The following is a 21,626-nucleotide window of genomic DNA, read 5'->3' as shown; positions in this document are numbered from 1 at the left end:
AGCGAGGCGAGGGCGGAGGCGGCCGGGCCAATGAAGCGCCGCGTTTGGGGAAAGGGGTGTGGCCCCCGCTGACAGTGGGCGTGTCCGCTGGCGGGCGGCCAATGGGGGCAGAGGGGGGCGGGGCCAGCGGGGCCGCCGGGACGCGGGGGGAAGCGGCGGTGGCGGGAGCGGTGAGGTGGGCACCACGTGACCCCCGGATCGCCCGACTATCGCGACAGGACCCTCGCGTCATGAGGGCGGGCAGCGCTCGGGGGGGGGGGGGGGGGGGAGGGGCCGCCCGCCCGCCGCGACCCCCGCCACCTCCCCCCGAACGCACACCCCGGAATTGGGGACCCCCCACAGGATCCCCCTATGGGCCCGGGACCCCCCTGTGGGACCCCCCTGTGGGACCCCCCTTTGAGACCCCTCCCTTTTCCCCCGCTTTGGGGACCCCCCCTTTGACACCCCCCGCTTTGGGACCCCCCCTTTGAGACCCCCCCCTGTGGGACCCCCCGCCTTTGGGACCCCCTCTATGGCCCAAGACCCCCCCCCCCCGTGCCCCCCTGTCGTGTCCGGGACCCCCTCGGGCCGGACCCCCCTACAGGGCCGAGCCCCCCCTGCGGAGCCCCCACAGCCCCAGTGCGGACCAGCGCTCCCAGTTCGCCCTCGGTGTCCCCTCGGTGTCCCCAAAGTGGCGCCACCGGTGCCGCCCCCCCGGTGCCCCCCGGGCCCGGCCGGACTTTGCCCCCCCCCCGGTCAATGATTCACCGGGGGAGGGGGCGGGGGGCTGCGGGAGGGGGCGGGGGGAGCCCGGGGGGGGGTGGGGGGGGGGGTGGGGGGTCGGGACCGGCGAGGGGCTCGGGAGGGAGGGACACCGGAGAGAGGGGACAGGACACGGCCAGGCGAGAGCGCGGGGACGGTGCCGGGGCTGGGGGGGGGCGGGGGGGGGCGGGGGTCGTGCGGAAGGTTGGGGGGGGGGGAATTTGTGCACGGGGGGGAATTTGTGCACGGGGGTCCCGGGGGAATGGGGGGGGGTGGGAGAGGGGTTCGTGCGGGGGGGGGGGGCTCCCGTGCAAGGGGGGGGTTGTGCAAGGGGGGGGTTGTGCAAGGGGGGGGGTTGTGCAAGGGGGACAGGCCCGGGCAGGACCCTGAGTGTGCAAAAGGGGGGGGGGGGGCTGGGGGGGGGCATTGTGTAAAAATCCTCGTGCAAGGGGGGGGGGGATTTTGGGGGGAGACCCCCGTGCGAGGGGAGATCAAAGCGGGGGGGGGTCAAAGGTCACTGGGCAGGGGGGGAGCGGGGGCGGGGGGGGGGGGGGGAGCCCAGGGGCTTTTTTGGTCAATTGGGGTGTGGGGGGGTCAAAGGTCACTGGGGCAGAGGGGAGTGGGGGAGGGGAGGGGGGGTTCTCCCCGGGGGGGGCTGGGGGCTCGCACTGACCCCCCCCTCCTTTTCCCCCCCCCCCCAGATGTTCCAGCTGTGCCGCCCCCGCGGGTGGCCGCCCCCTCCTGGGGCTGCGGCTGCTCCGGGGCCCCCCCCGGGCCCGCCCGGCCCGTCAGCTACCGGCCCCTGCGCAAGGTCCTGGTGGCCAACCGGGGGTGAGCGGCCTGGCCACGGCCCGAGACCCCCCCCGAGACCCCCCCGAGACCCCCCGAGACCCCAAAGCCCCTGAGCCCCCCCGTGTCCTACGGATCCCCCAATGTCCCTTTAATCCCCCCCGACCCCGTGTGGCCCCCGGTGAGGTTGCCAAGCAGTGTCCCCAGAGTGTCCCCAAGGTGTCCCCAGGCTGTCCCCATGTCCTCAGAGTGTCCCCAGGCTGTCCCCAGTGTCCCCATGTCCCCAGGCTGTCCCCAGGCTGTCCCCAGGCTGTCCCCAGTGTCCCCCTGTCCCCAGGGGTGAAGTCACCATCCACGTGTCCTGGGCGGTGCACGGAGCTGAGGATCCGCACGGTGGCCGTGTCCCCGCAGCGTCCCCATGTCCCTGTCCCGTGTCCCCACAGCCCTGTCCCCATCACAGCCCTGTCCCCAGTGTCCCCAAAGTCCCCAGAGTGTCCCCAATGTCCCCAATGTCCCCAGAGTGTCCCCAATGTCCCCGTGTCCCCAGGTGAGATCGCCATCTGCCTGCACGGAGCTGTGGATGCACACAGCAGCTGTGTCCCTGTCCCTGTCCCATGTCCCCAATGTCCCCAGAGTGTCCCCAATGTCCCCGGTGTCCCCCAGAGTGTCCCCAATGTCCCCAGAGTGTCCCCCAAAGTCCCCAATATCTCCAGTGTCCCCAATGTCCCCAACATCCCCAGTGTCCCCAATGTCCCCAATGTCCCCGATGTCCCCAACGTCCCCAATGTCCCCGATTGTCCCTGTGTCCCCAATGTTCCCATGTCCCCAATGTCCCCGATGTCCCCGATGTGCCCAACATCCCCAATGTCCCTGTGTCCCCCGTGTCCCCAATATCCCCAATGTCCCCAATGTCCCCATTGTCCCCAATGTCCCTGATGTCCCCAATGTCCCCGTGTTCCCAATGTCCCCGTGTCCCCAATATCCCCAACGTCCCCAACGTCCCCAACGTCCCCCAATGTCCCCATTGTCCCCAACATCCCCAATGTCCCCATTGTCCCCAATGTCCCCATTGTCCCCAATGTCCCCGATGCCCCTGTGTCCCCAATGTCCCCATTGTCCCCAATGTCCCCAATGTCCCCATTGTCCCCATTGTCCCCATTGTCCCTGTGTCCCCGTGTCCCCGTGTCCCCAGGTGAGATCGCCATCCGCGTGTTCCGGGCCTGCACAGAGCTGGGCATCCGCACGGTGGCCGTGTACTCGGAGCAGGACACCGGCCAGATGCACCGGCAGAAGGCGGACGAGGCGTACCTGGTGGGGCGGGGGCTGCCCCCCCGTGCAGGCCTACCTGCACATCCCCGACATCATCCGCGTGGCACAGGTGGGACGCACCTGGGGGCACCTGGGGACAGCTGGGGGACACGGCTGGGGACACCTGGGACACACCTGGGGACAGCTGGGACGTGGCTGGGGACAGCTGGGGACAGCTGGGACGTGGCTGGGGACAGCTGGGGACACCTGGGACACACCTGGGGACAGCTGGGGGCACCTGGGACACACCTGGGGACACCTGGGGACAGCTGGGGACACCTGGGACACACCTGGGGACAGCTGGGGACACCTGGGACGCACCTGGGGACATCACCTGGGGACAGCTTGGACACCTGGGGACAGCTGGGGACACCTGGGACGCACCTGGGGACACACCTGGGGACAGCTTGGGACACCTGGGGACAGCTGGGGACAGCTGGGAGACACCTGGGACATACCTGGGGTGTCCCTTGGCCCCGTAAGGGGATGCTCTCATGACCCCCCTGTGTCCCTTTGGGGGTGGGGGGGGTCTGGGGACATTGGGGTGGCCCCGTGACTCCTGAGTGCCCAGAGGGGTGTGCTGGTGGCCTCATGACCTCCAATGCCCCCAGGGGTGTCCTGGTAGCCCCAAAACCCACGGGGGTGCCCTGGTGGCCCTGTGACCTCCTCAGTGCCCAGAGGGGTGACCCCAAAGCCCCTGGGGGTGCCCAGGCAGCCACTGACCCACGCTTGCCCTGGAGGTGTCCTGGTGGCCCCCTGACACCCCTCAAAGCCCCTGGGGGTGCCCTGGTGGCCCTGTGACCTCCAAAGCCCTGGAGGTGTCCTGGTGGCCCCAGGGGTGCATTGGTGGCCCCAAAGGCCCCCGGGGGTGCCCCGGGCAGCCGCTGACCCGCACTTGCCCTGGAGGTGTTCTGGTGGCCCCAGGGGTGTTCTGGTGGCCCCAGGGGTACCCTAGTGGCCCCAAAGCCCCCGGGGGTGCCCGGGCAGCCGCTGACCCGCGCTTGCCCAGGAGAACGAGGTCGATGCCATCCACCCCGGCTACGGGTTCCTGTCGGGAGCGGGCGGATTTCGCCCAGGCCTGCCTGGACGCCGGCGTGCGCTTCGTGGGGCCGGCGGCCCGAGGTGGTCCGGAAGATGGGCGACAAAGTGGAGGCGCGGGCCATCGCCATCGGCCGCGGCGGTGGGGGTCCCGGGGGGGGGCTCAGAGGGGGTTTAGGGAGGGTTATGGGCACTTTGGGGGGGTTCAAATGGGGATTTGGGGGGGGCTCCAAGGGGTTTTGGGGGGGGGGTTATGGGCAGTTTGGGGGGTTCGAGGGGGATTTGGGTGGGTTTAAAGGGGATTTGGGGGGGTTGTGGGGAGTTTGGGGAGGATTTGGGGGGGTTCAAGGGGGATTTGGGGGGGATATGGGGAGTTAGGAGGTGACTGGGGGGAGATATGGGGGATTTGGGGGGCTGTGGAGGAGTTATGGGGTTGTTTGGGGGGGCTCCAGGGGAGGTTTGTTGGGTTAAAGGGGGGCTTGGGGGGGTTCAAGGGTGATTTGGGGGGGATAGAGGGAGTCAGGGGCTTTGTGCCATTTGGGGGTGCTGAGGGGGGAGATCTGTGAGGAATTTGGGGCTTTCAGGGGGGCGTCTTGGGATCCCAGGGGGTCTGGGGGGATTTTAGGGGAATCTCAGGGGCAGTTCTGGAGTCTTGGGGGAATTCTGTTAGTCTTGGTGGGGATTTTTGGGGTTTGGGGGGATTTCTGGGGTCTCCGGGGGATTTTTGGGGTCTGGGGGGATTTTGGGGGGTTTCAGGGGGGAGTTTTGGGGGGGATTTTCGGGGTCTCTGAGCCGCCGTGCCCGCAGGGGTGCCGGGTGGTGCCGGGGACGCCGTCGCCAGGTGTCGGCGCTGGCCGAGGCTCAGGATTTCGCCGCCCGGGTCGGGTTCCCCGTGATCCTCAAAGCCGCCCACGGCGGCGCGGCGGGCCGCGGCATGAGGGTGGTCCGAGCCCCCCAGGTACCGACCCCAAACCCCCAGGACCCCAAATCCCCTGGAATTCCAGCGCCCAGGAACCCAAATCCCCCAGGATCCAAATCCCCCAGAACCCAAATCCTCCAGAACCCCAAATCCCCTGGAATTCCAGCGCCCAGGAACCCAAATCCCCCAGGATCCAAATCCCCCAGGACCCAAATTCCCCAGAACCCCAAATCTCCCAGAACCCAAATCCCCCAGGACCCAAATCCTCCAGGACCCCAAATCCCCTGGAATTCCAGCGCCCAGGAGCCCAAATCCCCCCGAGCCCCAAATCCCCCAAGTACCCAAATCCACGGGAGCACAAATCGCTCAAAATCCCAAATCCCCCAGGAATGCCAAATACCCCCGAGTCCCCAGATTGCTGGGAAATTAAATTCCCCAGCAACATCAAATCCCAGAAACCCCAAATCCCCAGGACTGCGCCTCTCCAGGAACCCCAAATTCCCAGAAGCCCCAATCCCTGGGACTCCAAATCCCCTTGGACCCCGAAATTCCAGGAGCTCTCATGTCCCCAGACCCCCAAATCCGCAGCAATCCCAACCCTTGGGAACCCCAAATCCTGGACCTGGGAGGAACCGAAATGGGAGTGTGGGGGGACCCTGGATTTTGGGGCAACCCCAGTGTTTGAGGTACCCCAGGTTTTGGGGTAATGTGATGGGGGGGGGGGGGAATCCCAGGTTTGGGAAGACCCTGGAATTCTGGGGACCCTGGATTTGGGATCCCTGGTTTGGGGCTGGGCTGGGGGGGGCTTATCCTGGGATTTAGGATTGCTGGATTTAGGATCACCAAGATTTGGGGTCCCCTGCGTTCGGGGGGAACTTGAAGAAGGGATATCCTGTGTTTTGGGGTCGCTGAAATTTGGGGCTGCTGGCTTTTGGGGGTCCCTGGAATTTGGGGGTCCCTGGGTTTTGAGGTCTCTGGGTTTTGGGGGTCCCTGGAATTTGGGGGTCCCTGGAATTTGGGGAGCCACTTTTGGGGTCCCGCAGGAGCTGGAGGAGAACTTCTCCCGCGCCACCTCGGAGGCTTTGGCCGCCTTTGGGAACGGGGATCTGTTCGTGGAGAAATTCATCGAGCGCCCGCGGCACATCGAGGTCCAGATCCTGGGTACGGCCACTTTGGGGGGTCCCTGGGGCTTTTTCGGGGGGTCCCTGGGACTCTGAGAGGTCCTCAGGGCCTTCGGGGAGGTCTCTGGGGACACCTGGACAAACGTGTCCCTTTCAAGGGTTCCTTTTAGGGGATATCCAGGTCCATTTTTTGGGGTTCCCAGACCCAGTTTTGGGGTTCCAGTTCCATTTCTGGGGTTCCCAGTTCCATGTTTGGTGTTCCAGTTCCCTTTTTGGAGTTCCCAGACCCAATTTTGGGGTTCCCAGTTCCATTTTTGGGTTTCCAGTTCCAGTTTAGGGGTTTGCAGTTCCTTTTTGGGGTTCCCAGTTTCCTTTTTGGGTTCCCAGTTACATTTTTGGGGTTCCCAGTTCCATTTTTGGGGTTCCCAGCCCCAGTTTCAGGGTTCCCAGCCCCAGTTTTTGGGGTTCCCAGTTCCATTTTTTGGGTTCCCAGTTCCATTTTTGGGTTTCCAGTTCCATTTTTTTGAGTTCCCAGCCCCAGTTTCAGGGTTCCCAGCCCCATTTTGGGGTTCCCAGTTCCAGTTTTGGAGTTCCCAAGCCCCAGTTTTGGGGTTCCCAGTCTCCATTTTGGGGTTCCCAGTTCCATTTTTGGGTTTTCCAGTTCCATTTTTTGAGTTCCCAGCCCCAGTTTCAGGGTTCCCAGCCCCAGTTTTGGGGGTTCCCAGTCCCAATTTCAGGGTTCCCAGCCCCAGTTTCGGGGTTCCCAGCCCCAGTTTTGGGGGTTCCCAGTCCCAGTTTTGGGGTGCCTACTCCCCCAGGTGACTCCCACGGGAACGTGGTGCATCTCTTCGAGCGCGACTGCTCGGGTGCAGCGCCGGCACCAGAAGGTCGTGGAGATCGCCCCGGCCGCAGCGGCTTGCCCCCCGGAGCTCCGCGCCCCGCCTGGCCGACGACGCCGTGCGCCTGGCCCGGCAGGTGGCCCGCGGGGACAGCAGGGGGACAGTGGGGACAGCCTGGGGACAGCCAGGGGACAGCCAGGGGACAGCCTGGGGACAGTGTGGGGACAGCTGGGGACAGCCTGGGGGACAGCAGGGACAGCCAGGGGACAGCCTGGGGACAGCGTGGGGACAGCGTGGGGGACAGTGTAGGGACAGCGCGGGGGATAGCAGGGACAGCCAGGAGACAGCCTGGGGACAGCAGGGACAGCCAGGGGACAGCTGGGACAGCCAGGGGACAGCAGGGACAGCGTGGGGACAGCGTGGGGACAGTGGGGACAGTGTGGGGGACAGCTGGGGACAGCCTGGGGACAGCCAGGGGACAGCCCGGGGACAGCAGGGACAGCCAGGGGACAGCCTGGGGACAGCCTGGGGACAGCGTGGGGACAGTGGGGACAGTGTGGGGACAGCGCGGGGACAGCCCGGGGATAGCCTGGGGACAGCCTGGGGACAGTGTGGGGACAGCCCAGGGACAGCCAGGGGACAGCCTGGGGACAGCAGGGACAGCCTGGGGACAGTGTGGGGACAGCGCGGGGACAGTGTGGGGGACAGCCAGGGGACAGTGGGGGACACCCTGGGAGAATGGGAGTGACATCCTGGGAGGACATCGGGGGACCCAGGTGGACAGGGACAGACCCAGGTGGACACTGGGGGGCTCAGGGGGACATTGGGGGGCTCAGGGGGACATTGGGGGGGCTCAGGGGGACACTGGGGGGTCACAGGTGGACACGGGGGGATCTGGAGAACATGGAGGCAGCAGGAGAACAAGGGCAGCACCCCAGGGGGACACTGGGGGACCCCAGGGGGGGACCATGGGGGGAGCTGGGGCTGGGGAGGGGCCCAGGAGCTGCGGGGCGCCCGGGCCCCCTCACGCGCGGGCCGGGGGTCCCAGGTGGGCTACGAGAACGCCGGCACCGTGGAGTTCCTGGTGGACCAGAGCGGGGGACTATTACTTCATCGAGGTGAACTCGACGGCTGCAGGTGGAGCACACGGTCACCGAGGAGATCACCGAGTGAGCCGGGGCCCCGGCACGGCGGGGGGACCCCAGAAATGGCAGGGGAACCCAAAAATGGCAGGGGGGACCCCAAAAATGGCAGGGGGGGCCACAAAAACGGCAGGGGAACCCCAAAAATGGCAGGGGGACCCACAAACAGTGGGGGGGGACCCTAATAATGGCGTAGGGACCGCCGTGTCCCCACCCATGGTCCCCCATTGTCCCTGGGTGCCTGTGCCCTCTAACCCCGTGTCCCCCCATTGTCCCCGTGTGTCCCCTGTACCCCCCGACCCCGTGGCCCCACTGTCCCCCATTGTCCCCCACTGTCCCCGTGTCCCCATGTCCCCCTGAGCCCATGTCCCCCACTGTTCCCATGTCCCCCTGACCCCAATGTCCCCATGTCCCCCCATGTCCCCCTGACCCCAATGTCCCCCTGACCCCAATGTCCCCCTGACCCCACTGTCCCCGTGTCCCCGTGTCCCCCTGACCCCACTGTCCCTGTGTCCCCCTGACCCCAATGTCCCCCTGACCCCCATGTCCCCGTGTCCCCCTGACCCCACTGTCCCCCTGACCACAATGTCCCTCTGACCCCAATGTCCCCGTGTCCCCCCGTGTCCCCGTGTCCCCCTGACCCCAATGTCCCCGTGTCCCCCTGACCCCATGTCCCCGTGTCCCCCTGACCCCACTGTCCCTGTGTCCCCCTGACCCCATGTCCCCGTGTCCCCCTGACCCCATGTCCCCCGTGTCCCCCTGACCCCACTGTCCCTGTGTCCCCCTGACCCCATGTCCCCGTGTCCCCCTGACCCCACTGTCCCCGTGTCCCCCTGACCCCGTGTCCCCGTGTCCCCCTGACCCCAATGTCCCTGTCTCCCCCTGACCCCAATGTCCCCCTGACCCCCATGTCCCCGTGTCCCCCTGACCCCACTGTCCCCCTGACCACAATGTCCCTCTGACCCCAATGTCCCCGTGTCCCCTGTGTCCCCGTGTCCCCCTGACCCCAATGTCCCCGTGTCCCCCTGACCCCATATCCCCGTGTCCCCCTGACCCCACTGTCCCTGTGTCCCCCTGACCCCATGTCCCCGTGTCCCCCTGACCCCGTGTCCCCGTGTCCCCCTGACCCCAATGTCCCCGTGTCCCCCTGACCCCGTGTCCCCGTGTCCCCCTGACCCCACTGTCCCTGTGTCCCCCTGACCCCACTGTCCCCGTGTCCCCCTGACCCCCATGTCCCCGTGTCCCCGTGTCCCCAGCGTGGACCTGGTGCACGCGCAGCTGCAGGTGGCCGCGGGCCGCTCGCTGCCGGAGCTGGGGCTGCAGCAGGAGCGGATCCGCGTCAACGGCTGCGCCATCCAGTGCCGCGTCACCACCGAGGACCCCGCGCGCGGCTTCCAGCCCGACACCGGCCGCATCGAGGTGTGGCACCCCGGGACACCGGGACCCCGGGGTGGGGACAGCCCTGGGACCAGCCAGGACACCGGGACCCCGGGGTGGGGACAGCCCTGGGATGGGGGACAGCCCCGGGACACCGGGACGCCGGGACACCGGGGACACCGGGGTGGGGACAGCCTCGGGACACCGGGGTGGGGACAGCCCCGGGATGGGGTAGAGCCCTGGGACCCCGGGACACTGGGACACCTGGGGACACTGGGACACCGGGGTGGGGACAGCCCTGGGATGGGGACAGATCCGGGACACCGGGACCCCGGGGTGGGGACAGCCCTGGGATGGGGAGAGCCCTGGGACCCCGGGACACTGGGACACCTGGGACACTGGGACACAGGGGTGGGGACAGCCCTGGGACCCGCCAGGACACCAGGTGTCTATAGGGTTCTGGGGTGTTTCCATTGGATTTTGGGGTATCTATAGGATTCCAGGGTGTCTGTGGAGTTCTGGGCTGTTCCCATTGGATTCCAGGGCGTTCCCGTTGCATTCCGGGCTGTTCCCGTCGGATTTTGGGCTGTTCCCATTGGATTTTGGGGCATTTCCATTGGATTTTGGGGTGTCTATTGGATTTTGGGCTGTTCCCGTTGCGTTCCGGGCTGTTCCCATTGGATTTTGGGGCGTTCCCGTTGCGTTCCGGGCTGTCTCAGGCTCTGGGGGTGCCTCCCCGCAGGTGTTCCGCTCCGGGGAGGGGATGGGGATCCGCCTGGACGGGGCCTCGGCGTTCCAGGGCGCTCTGATCTCGCCCCACTACGACTCCCTGCTGGTCAAGGTGGTGGCCCACGGGCCGGACCAGCCGGCGGCCGCAGCCAAGATGAGCCGGGCGCTGGCCGAGTTCCGCATCCGAGGGGTCAAGGTGGGGCCGGGGGGGTCCGGGGGGGTCCGGGGAGGGGGTTCAGGGGGTGCACGAGGGGGTTTGGGGGAGGGAAACGGTGCAGGAAGGGATTTGGGGGGTCCTGGGGTGACGTTGGAGGGGTGTGGGAGGTATTGGGGGGTCCCTGGGGGGCACGAGGGGTTGGGGGGAAGCTGGCGTGACCCAGGAGGGGTTTGGGGGTCTTGGGGGGGGGGGGGGGGTCCTGTGTGACACGTGAAGGGTTTGGGGGGGAGTTTTGGGGTGGAGCATGAGAGGGTTTGGGGGATTTGGGGGGGGGGATGAGGGGTTTGGGGGAGTCTGGGTGACCCCCCCCCCCGTGCCCTGCACAGGGATTTGGGGAGGGTCTCGATGTCCTTCGTGGGTTTAGGGGGGTCCTGACGTCCCCCAAGTGGATTTAGGGGTGTCCTGACATCCCCCAAGTGGATTTAGGGGTGTCCTGACATCCCCCAAGTGGATTTAGGGGCTCCTGATGTTCCCCAAGTGGATTTAGGGATGTCCTGACGTCCCCCATGTGGATTTAGGGGTGTTCTGATGTCCCCCAAGTGGGTTTAGGGGTGTCCTGATCTGCCCCATGTGGATTTAGGGATGTCCTGACGTCCCCCAAGTGGATTTAGGGGTGTCCTGACATCCCCCAAGTGGATTTAGGGTCTCCTGATGTCCCCCAAGTGGGTTTAGGGTCTCCTGACGTCCCCCCCTTGCCCCACACGAGGCTTTCGGCGCCTCTTTCTCCCCCGCCCCGAGGTTCTGGGGGTGCTGCGGGCGCCCCCAGCCCCCGGCCCAGCTCTGGGGGGGCTCTGGGTGTCCCCCTGACGCCGCTGTGTCCCCGCAGACCAACATCCCCTTCCTGCAGAACGTGCTGGCCCACCCGCAGTTCCTGGCGGGCGCGGCCGACACGCAGTTCATCGACGAGAACCCCGAGCTCTTCCACCTGCGCCCGGGCCAGAACCGCGCCCAGAAACTGCTGCACTACCTGGGTCAGCGCGGGGGCACCCGGGGGGCACCTGGGGCGGCACCTGGGGGGGCACCCGGGGGGCTGCGAGGGATTTTGGGGGGTTCTGTGGACACGCCTGGGCCCCCACGGGGCGGAGGAAGCCAGCCCAGGTATCTCCAGGTGTCCTCAGGTGTGGGGTTTGTCCTCTCCAGGTGTGTCCGAGGGTCCCTAAGTGTCCCCAGGTGTGGGGTTTGTCCCCCCCCAGATGTGTCCGAGGGTCCCCAGGTGTCCCCAGGTGTGGGGTTTGTCCCCCCCCAGGTGTGTCCAAGGGTCCCCAAGTGTCCTCAGGTGTGGGGTTTGTCCCCCCCCAGGTGTGTCCAAGGGTCCCCAGGTGTCCCCAGGTGTGGGGTTTGTCCCGCCCCAGGTGTGTCCAAGGGTCCCCAGGTGTCCCCAGGTGTGGGGTTTGTCCCGCCCCAGGTGTGTCCAAGGGTCCCCAGGTGTCCCCAGGTGTGGGGTTTGTCCCGCCCCAGGTGTGTCCAAGGGTCCCCAGGTGTCCCCAGGTGTGGGGTTTGTCCCCTCCAGGTGTGCCCAGGTGTGAGGTTCCCTCACCCCGGGTGTCCCCAGGTGAGGTAGGGATTCTCCCGAGGTGTCCCCAGGTGTGGGGTTTGTCCCCCCCCAGGTGTGCCCAGGTGTGAGAAAACCCCCCCCAAAAAAAAAAACCCCTCTCCTGTGGGGTTTTAGAGGAGCCTGGCAGAGGCCGGGAAGGGTTTGGGGGGCTCTTGGGGAGGGGCTCTGGGCGTCTCTGAGGGGGTTTGGGGGGGGGTCCCTGGCGTTGTCACCCCCCTGTCACACCTGTCCCCCCCCCAGGTCACGTGATGGTGAACGGGCCCAGCACCCCCCTGCCCGTGAAGGCCAAGGCGGCGCTGGTGGAGCCCACCCCCCCCCCCGGTGCCCATGGGTGAGTGGGGGGCACGGGCGCAGAGTGACCCCGGGGTGACCCCAGAGTGTCCCCAGGGTGACCCCGGGGTGTCCCCAGGGTGTCCCCAGGGTGACCCCAGGGTGACCCCAGGGTGTCCCCAGGGTGTCTGTGGTGTCCCCAGGGTGTCCGTGGTGTCCCCAGGGTGTCCCCAGAGTGACCCCAGGGTGACCCCAGGGTGTCCCCAGGGTGTCCGTGGCGTCCCTGGCCTGTCCTTGTCACAACGTGGCCGGTGCCCGCTGTGCCCTGGGCGTGTGCCACCCCCTGAGCCCCCCCGGTGCCACCCTCGGTCACCCCCTTCCTGACCCCGTACCCCCCCCACTGACCCCTGACCCCTCTCTGCCCCTCACTGACCGCTGACCCCTCCCTGACCCCTCCCTGCCCCTCACTGACCCCTCACTGCCCCTCTCTGCCCCTCACTGCCCCTCACTGACCGCTGACCCCTCACTGCCCCCTCACTGCCCCTCACTGCCCCCCTGACCCCTCGCTGCCCCTCACTGCCCCCCTGACCCCTCCCTGCCCCCCTGACCCCTCGCTGCCCCTCACTGACCCCTCACTGCCCCCCTGACCCCTCGCTGCCCCTCACTGACCCCTCACTGCCCCCCTGACCCCTTGCTGCCCCTCGCTGCCCCTCACTGCCCCTCACTGCCCCCCTGACCCCTCCCTGCCCCCCTGACCCCTCACTGCCCCCCTGACCCCTTGCTGCCCCTCGCTGACCGCTGACCCCTCGCTGCCCCTCACTGCCCCCCTGACCCCTCGCTGCCCCTCACTGACCCCTCCCTGCCCCTCGCTGCCCCCCTGACCCCTCGCTGCCCCTCGCTGACCCCTCGCTGCCCCCCCGACCCCTCACTGCCCGCTCACTGACCCTTGCTGCCCCTCGCTGACCCTCACTGACCCCTCATTGCCCCCCTGACCCCTCACTGCCCCTCACTGCCCCTCACTGCCCGCTCACTGACCCTTGCTGCCCCTCGCTGACCCTCACTGCCCCTCACTGCCCCCCTGACCCCTCGCTGCCCCTCGCTGCCCCTCGCTGACCCCTCACTGCCCCTCTCTGCCCCCCTGACCCCTCGCTGACCCCTCGCTGCCCCTCGCTGCCCCTCGCTGCCCCTCGCTGACCCCTCGCTGCCCCCCCGACCCCTCACTGCCCGCTCTGTGCCCGCAGGCGCGCCGCCCGCGGGGCTGCGGGCCGTGCTGCAGCGGGAGGGCCCCGGGGGCTTCGCGCGGGCGCTGCGGCGGCACCGGGGGCTGCTGCTCACCGACACCACCTTCCGCGACGCCCACCAGTCCCTGCTGGCCACGCGCGTCCGCACCCGCGACCTCGCCCGCGTCGCGCCCTTCGCGGCCCACGCGCTCAGCCCCCTGTGCAGCATGGAGACCTGGGGAGGTGCGGGCGGGGCGCGGGGCGGGGCAGCCAGGGGAGGGGCTTGGTGGGGTGGGGGTGGAGGGAGGGGCTTGGCGGGGTGGGGAAGTGAGGGGAGGGGCTTGGTGGGGTGGGGCAGTGAGGGGAGGGGTTCATTAGGGGTGTGGCAGTGAGGGGAGGAGCATAATGGGGTGTGGCAGCAAGGGGAGGGGCTTCATGGGGGTGTGGCAGACATGGGAGGGGCTTCATGGGGTGTGGGAGTGGAGGGAGGGGCTTAATGGGGTGGGACAGTGAGGGGAGGGGTTTCATAGGGTGTGGCCGAGGGGGTAAGCACAGGGCTTGAATGGAGGGGTGTGGCTCTCATGTGACGGGCGTGGCTGTCCTGTGATGGGCGTGGCTCTCATGTGACGGGCGTGGCTGCCACATGACGGGCGTGGCTTGCCCGCGGGGGGCGTGTCTGAGAGCCGGGCGTGTCCCCAGGTGCCACCTTCGACGTGGCCATGCGCTTCCTGCACGAGTGTCCCTGGGAGCGGCTGCGGGAGCTGCGGCGCCTCATCCCCAACATCCCCTTCCAGATGCTTCTGCGCGGCGCCAACGCCGTGGGCTACACCAACTACCCCGACAACGTGGTGCACCGGTGCGCGGGGACACCGCGGGGACACGGGGACACCACGGGGATATGGGGACATGGGGGCACCACGGGGACACCGCGGGGACACGGGGGACATGGGGAACACGGGGGACACTGCAGGGACACCACGGGGACACTGTGGGGACACGGGGACATGGGGACATGGGGGACACTGCGGGGGACACCACGGGGACACAGGGGACACCACAGGGATGCTACAGGGACACCGTGGGGACATGGAGACACCGCGGGGACACCACCGGGATATGGGGATGTGGGGACGTGGGGGACACCACAGGGACACCACAGGGACACCTCAGGGACAAGGGGACGACGTGGGGACACCGTGAGGACACTACAGGGATACCACAGGGACACCGCGGGGACACCACAACAACACCACGGGGACACTGCGGGCCACAGGGACATGGGGGACATTGCAGGGACACGGGGACACCACGGGGACATGGGGACACAGGGGATACCGCAGGGACACCTCAGGGACATGGGGACACTGCGAGGACACCACGAGGACCTGGGGACACCACGGGGACACTGGGGACACAGAGGGACATGGGGGACAGGGGACATGGAGGGGCAGAGAGGGACACTGGGGGACATGGAGAGATGGGGAGACCGAGGACGCTGGGGACACGGAGGGATGGGGGACAGGGGACATTGGGGGACATTGGGGGACACCGGGGACACGCCAGCCCGGGGGCTGGGCCGAGCCCCCGAAGGACCCCGCGTGGCCAAAGCGACGCCGGGGCAGGAGGCACCGCGGGACGCGCCCGTGACGGCCGCCCGCGTCGCCAGGTTCTGCGAGGTGGCCGTGGCCAACGGCATGGACATCTTCCGCGTCTTCGACGCCCTCAACTACGTGCCCAACCTGCTGCTGGGCGTGGAGGCCGCGGGCAACGCCGGCGCCGTGGTGGAGGCCGCGCTCTCCTACACCGGCGACGTGGCCGACCCCTCGCGCACCAAGTACAGCCTGGAGTACTACCTGGGGCTGGCCCGCGAGCTGGTGGCAGCGGGGGACACACGTGCTCTGCATCAAGGTCTGGGGGGGGTTCGGGGGGTCCTGGGGGGGGGTCCTGGGGGGGTTTAGGAGGGATTTGAGGGTGCTAGGGGGGATTTGCTGGGGGGGGGTTTGGGGGAAATGGGATGGGGTTGGCCCGGAGCTGGTGGCAGCGGGGACACGCCTGCTCTGCATCGAGGTCTGGGGGCACTCGGGGGTCCTGGGGGGATCTGGGGGGTCCTGGGAGGAACTCAGGGGCTCTTGGAGGGGGGGTTTGGGGGTGGTTTCGGGGTCCTGGGGTGGATTGGGAAAGGGGATTTAGGGGAAATGGGATGGGGTTGGCCCGGAGCTGGTGGCAGCAGGGACACGCCTGCTCTGCATCGAGGTCTGGGGGGGGTTCAGGGGGTCCTGGGGGGGTTTAGGGGTCCTGGGGGGGGGGTTGGGGGTTCCTGGCAGGATTGGGAAAGGAATTTGGGGGATGGGAGGGAGGATTTAGGGGTCCTGGGGGGCTGGGGAGGATTTGGGGCTCCCCTGTTGTCCAAGGCTGGGGTGGATGAGGGGTGGGACATGGGAGGGTCCCCACACCCCCCTGTGACCCCCATGACCCCTGTGACCCCCCATGGCCCCCGTGACCCCCATGACCCCTATGACCCCCTAAACCCCCATGACCCCACACCCCCCATGACCCCCATGACCCCTGTGTCCCCATGACCCCCATGACCCCTATGACCCCCGTAACCCCCCGTGACCCCCGTGATCCCCGTGACCCCCATGATCCCCCTGTCCCCATGACCCCCATGACCCTCTGTGACCCCCGTGACCCCCCTGTGACCCCTCCCCAGGACATGGCGGGGCTGCTGACCCCCACGGCCGCCCGGCTGCTGGTGGGGGCCCTGCGGGAGCAGCACCCCGAGGTGCCCCTGCACGTCCACACCCACGACACGGCCGGCGCCGGCGTGGCCTCCATGCTGGCGGCCGCCCAGGCCGGCGCCGACGTGGTGGACGTGGCCGTGGACGCCATGTCCGGCATGACCTCCCAGCCCAGCATGGGCGCCGTGGTGGCCTGCGCTCGAGGGACGCCCCTGGACACAGGTGGGGACAGGGGGGACACCCGGGTGGAGGGACAGCGAGGGGTGGAGGGGTCACCGAGGGTGACAACAGGGATTGGCGGGACACAGAGGGTTTGGGGTGACACCGGGGGTTTGGGGTGACACTGAGGGTTTGGGGTGACACCAGGGGTTTGGGGTGACACCAGGGGTTTGGGGTGACACCAAGGGTTTGGGGTGACACCGGGGGTTTGGGGTGACACCAGGGGTTTGGTGTGACATTGGGCATTTGGGGTGACACCGGGGGTTTGGAGGGACACCAGGGGTTTGGAGGGACACCAAAGGTTTGAGATGTCACCGAGGATTGAAGGGCACAACGAGGATTTGAGGTGCCACCGAGGGTTTGGAGGTGCCACCAAGGGTTGGAGGGACAACAGGGGTTGTAGGGGACATCAAGACCTGGAGGGACAACGAGGATTTGAGCGGCCACCAAGGGTTCGGAGGTGTCACCAAGGCTTTGAGGAGCCACAGTGGTCACGGACGTGCCACCACAGCCGTAGCTCCATCCCCAAACCACGATGCCCCCCACGCCACACCCCCACGGTGTCCCCACGGTGTCCCCACGGTGTCCCCACGGTGTCCCCTTGTCCCCAGGCATCGATCTGGAGCGCGTCTTCGAGTACAGCGAGTACTGGGAGGCGGCGCGGGGCCTCTACGCCGCCTTCGACTGCACGGCCACCATGAAGTCCGGCAACGCCGACGTCTACGAGAACGAGATCCCGGGCGGGCAGTACACCAACCTGCACTTCCAGGCCCACGCCATGGGGCTGGGACACAAGTTCAAGGAGGTCAAGAAGGCCTACACCGAGGCCAACAAGCTGCTCGGGGACCTCATCAAGGTGGGGCGGCCCTGGGGGCTCCGTGGGGTGCAGAAGGGTGTCCGTGGGGTGGGGAGGGGGTCTCCGCAGAAGGGTGTCCGTGGGGTGGGTGATGCCCACTGGGTGGTGCCCGTGGCGTGGGCGGTCTCCGAGAGAGGGTCTCCGTGGGGCAGATGGTGTCCGTGGCGTGGAGGATCCCTGTGGGGTGGGTGGGCTCCGTGGGTGGGTGTTGCAGCGAGGGTGGTCATGTGGTGACCCCCGAGGTGAGCCATGAGGGTCCCCCCGAGCTGACCCATGGGATGACCCCTGAGATGACCCCAAGAGTTCCCCCCATGCCAACCCATGAGGTGACCCAAGAGCTGGTGACCCCAAGTTGCTCCACGAGTTAACCCAGGAGTTGAGTGTGAGGTGACCCCTGGTGACCCCTGGTGACCTCGAGGTGACCCCAAGGTGACCCCTGGTGACCCCTGGTGACCCCGGTGCCCCGCAGGTGACGCCGACCTCGAAGGTGGTGGGGGACCTGGCGCAGTTCATGGTGCAGAACGGGCTGTCGCGGGAGGAGGTCGAGGCGCGGGCGGACGAGCTCTCCTTCCCCCTGAGCGTGGTGGAGTTCCTGCAGGGACACATCGGGGTCCCCCCGGGCGGCTTCCCCGAGCCCTTCCGCTCCCGGGTGCGTCCTGCTGGGCACTGGGAGCGACTGGGAGGGACTGGGAAGGTCTGGGAGAGGAGTGGGGTGGCACTGGGATGGCACTGGGAGGGACTGGGATGCGGTGGGAGGGACTGGGAGGGACTGGGAAGGTCTGGGAGAGGAGTGGGGTGGCACTGGGATGGCACTGGGAGGGACTGGGATGGCACTGGGAGGGACTGGGATGCAGTGGGAGGGACTGGGAGGATGTACTGGAGGCTGTTGCCATGGCAACAGGATGCTGTGGTGCCTGCCGCCATCTCCATCACTGGTTGCCATGGCACCCACGCCTAACAATGACTCCTAATGGTGGTTGCCGTGGCAATCGAGCCTAGCAACGGGTCCTGGAAATGGTTACCATGGTACTGAGCCCTGGCAACGGCTTCTAGTGATGGTTACCATGGCGATCAGCCCTAGCAACAGCTCCTGATGGTTGTTGCCATGGCACCCAAGCCTAGCAGGGCTTTGAATGATGGTTGCCATGCCAACACCCCATTGCCACAGTGTCCCTGCCCCATTGCCATGTCCTGTGCCCCACTGCCATGGTGTCCCTGCCCCATTGCCACGTCCCTGCCCCATTGCCACGGTGTCCCTGCCCCACTGCCACGTCCCTGCCCCACTGCCACGGTGTCCCTGCCCCATTTCCATGTCCCCACCCCATTGCCACGTCCCTGCCCCATTGCCATGTCCTGTGCCCCACTGCCATGGTGTCCCTCATCCCATTTCCACGTCCCTGCCCCATTTCCACGTCCCTGCCCCACTGCCACGGTGTCCCTGCCCCATTGCCGTGTCCCTGCCCCATTTCCACGTCCCTGCCCCACTGCCACGTCCCTGCCCCACTGCCATGTCTCCCGCCCCACTGCCACGGTGCCCCTGCCCGCACACCGACCCCCCGGTGCCCGCAGGTGCTGAAGGAGCTGCCGCGGGTCGAGGGGCGCCCGGGGGGCGTCGCTGCCCCCCCTGGACTTCGAGGCGCTGAGCCGGGAGCTGGGGGCGCGGCACGGGGCCCCCCCCCAGCCCCGAGGATCTGCTCTCGGCCGCGCTCTACCCCAAGGTCTACGACGAGTTCCGCACCTTCAGCAGCACCTTCGGGCCCGTGGCCTGCCTGGGCACCCGCCTCTTCCTCGAGGGGCCCGCCATCGCCGAGGAGTTCGAGGTGGGAGGGACTGGGGGGCACTGGGAGGGACTGGGAGGGGATTGGGGGGCACTGGGAGGGACTGGGAGGGGACTGGGAGGGACTGGGAGGGGATTGGGGGACACTGGGAGGGACTGGGAGGGACTGGGACTTGTGCACACCTGGAACTCCTTGCCCAGCCCTGTGCAAGCGTGGTGAGAGGCTGCACCTCCCTTACACACCAGTTACACACTCTTTATGCACCAGTTCCACACCAGTTACACACCAGTCACACAGGGTTTACACCCCGTTTGCGCGCAGGTGGAGCTGGAGCGGGGGAAGACGCTGCACATCCCTTACACACCAGTCACACAGGATTTACACACCAGTTCCACAGGATTTACACACCAGTTACACAGGGTTTACACCCCGTTTGCGCGCAGGTGGAGCTGGAGCGGGGGAAGACGCTGCACATCCCTTACACACCAGTTCCACACCAGTTCCACACCAGTTCCACACCAGTTCCACAGGATTTACACACCAGTTACACAGGGTTTACACACAGTTTACACCCCGTTTACGCGCAGGTGGAGCTGGAGTGGGGGAAGACGCTGCACATCCCTTACACACCAGTCACACAGGATTTACACACCAGTTCCACACCAGTTCCACACCAGTCACACAGGATTTACACACCAGTTCCACACCAGTTCCACACCAGTTCCACACCAGTTACACACCAGTTCCACACCAGTCACACAGGATTTACACACCAGTTACACAGGGTTTACACACCAGTTACACAGGGTTTACACACCAGTTACACAGGATTTACACACCAGTCACACAGGATTTACACACCAGTTCCACACCAGTTCCACAGGATTTACACACCAGTTACACAGGGTTTACACACAGTTTACACCCCGTTTACACACAGGTGGAGCTGGAGCGGGGGAAGACGCTGCACATCAAGGCGCTGGCGCTCGGTGACCTGAACGCGGCCGGGCAGCGCGAGGTTTTCTTCGAGCTCAACGGGCAGCTGAGATCCATCCTGGTCCGGGACACGCAGGCGCTCAAGGTGGGCGGGCAGCGGGCATGGGGGGCTTGGGGGGGCTTGGGGGGGATCTGGGCAGGGTTTGGGGGTGATTCTGGGGGGATTTGGGGGGGTTTGGGGTGATTTGAGGGGGATTGGGGGGGGTTTGGCGGGGTTTGGAGGGGATTCAGGGGGGTTTGGGGTGATTTGGGGGTGATTCGAGGGGATTTGGGGCGGTTTGGGAGGGTTTGGGGGGGATTTGGGGGGCTTGGGGGACACGGGGGTGACCCTGGGGGACACGGGGGTGGCTCTGGGGGACACGTGGGTGGTTTTGGAGGACATGGGGGTGACTTTGGGGGACACGGGGGTGACTTTAGGGACACGGGGGTGACTTTGGGGGGACACGGGGGTGACTCTGGTGACCCCCCAATGTCCCAGCTGACCCCTGACCCCCCCCGTTCCCCCCCCCCAGGAGATGCACGTGCACCCCAAGGCCGAGAAGGGCGCCAAGGGCCAGGTGGGGGCCCCGATGCCCGGGGAGGTGGTGGAGGTCCGGGTCAAGGAGGGGACCACGGTGGCCAAGGGCGACCCCCTGTGCGTCCTGAGCGCCATGAAGATGGAGACCGTGGTGACGGCGCCCGTGGGGGGCAAAGTCACCAAGCTCCACGTGCGCCCCGGGCTCAGCCTCGAGGGCGAAGACCTCATCGCCGTGATCGAGTAGTTTTTGGGGGGTTCCCCCCCCCCCAAAAAAAAAAAAATCCCCCCCAAGTAACCCCAAAACTCCCCCGGAAACGACCCCGCAAAAATGGGGCGTGGCCCCTTTAAGAGCCCCCCCCCGTGGGTGGCGCCCCCTGGCGGGGGCCGGCGGTACAACAAGGCCTTAATGGGGGGGGGCGTGTCTTAATTAGGGGAGGGGTCACGTCTTAATTAAGGGGTGCCCCGTGAAGGGGGGGTCCCGCTTTGGGGGGAACACCTCATTTTTGGGGGGGGGAACCCTAATTTGAGGGGGGGGGGGTCGCTCATTAAGGGGGCGGGTCCTTTTTTAGGGTGGTACGATCCATATGGGGGGGGGCCACACCCAATAATTGGGGTCGTCCCCCCCCCATTTTTTGGGCATTTCCCCCCATATTTGGGGGCTGAAACTTCTTGGGGGGGTTGGAGCAGAGTTTGGAGGGGGTCACCCCCTTTTTGGGGGAGGGGCTTCATTTCCTGCGGGGCGCCCCCCCCCCCGATTTTGTTCCCCCCCCCCCGATTTTGAGCCGGCCAACCCCCCCACCCCCACCCCCCATTTTTGGGGGTCCCCTCGCACTTTGGGGGGAGCCCCCACCCTCCCCCCATCCCTGCCAAGCTGCCTTAGGGGGATCTGGAGGATTTTTTGGGGGGGGGGGAGGGGTCGGGTGGGTGTGGCCGCCCCTCCCCCATCCCCCCCCCATCCCCCCCCTTCTGCTTTTGCCAAACGCCCCCGGGGGTGGGGGAGGGGAGGGGAGGGGGCGGAGCCTGTGACCAAAGGCGGGACTTGAACTGGACTTTGTGGGGGGAGGGGCCGCCCCTCCCCCCTCCCTGCGGGGCAACGAACTGGAGAGGGAGGGGCCGCCCCTCCCCCACGCACCCCCTCCCCCATCCCCCGTTTTGGGGGGTCCCGGGCAATAAAAACTGGACTAACGGCACCTGTGGTGTGGGGGAGGGGCTGCCGAGACCCCCCAGGGGGCGTGACCTGCAGCACGAGGGGCGTGG

The 21,626-nt window shown here is 67.1% G+C and overlaps 1 protein-coding gene across 1 annotated transcript; it reads left to right on the top strand.

The window, feature by feature from the left end:
• The first annotated feature begins 1,442 nt into the window (after positions 1-1,442).
• Positions 1,443-21,559, top strand: PC (pyruvate carboxylase). The gene is given in 33 exon segments (XM_054001808.1): positions 1,443-1,466; positions 1,468-1,506; positions 1,508-1,576; positions 2,728-2,856; positions 2,858-2,908; positions 3,848-3,892; positions 3,894-3,953; positions 3,955-4,009; positions 4,679-4,716; positions 4,718-4,834; positions 5,839-5,956; positions 6,735-6,781; positions 6,783-6,854; positions 6,856-6,891; positions 7,804-7,851; positions 7,853-7,882; positions 7,884-7,924; positions 9,154-9,316; positions 10,017-10,199; positions 11,047-11,191; positions 12,016-12,091; positions 13,273-13,508; positions 13,965-14,121; positions 14,932-15,148; positions 15,150-15,173; positions 15,976-16,225; positions 16,834-17,078; positions 17,548-17,727; positions 18,648-18,683; positions 18,685-18,750; positions 18,752-18,898; positions 19,797-19,937; positions 20,365-21,559. Coding segments are annotated over 33 exon segments (3,534 nt in total). The 3' UTR covers positions 20,614-21,559.
• Positions 21,560-21,626: the final 67 nt, after the last annotated feature.

This window comes from Vidua macroura, chromosome 33 (assembly GCF_024509145.1).
Source record: "Vidua macroura isolate BioBank_ID:100142 chromosome 33, ASM2450914v1, whole genome shotgun sequence".
Classification (NCBI taxonomy): domain Eukaryota; kingdom Metazoa; phylum Chordata; class Aves; order Passeriformes; family Viduidae; genus Vidua; species Vidua macroura.
Note: the sequence above shows the minus strand (reverse complement) of the source record. Positions and strands in the feature narration are given on the sequence as shown.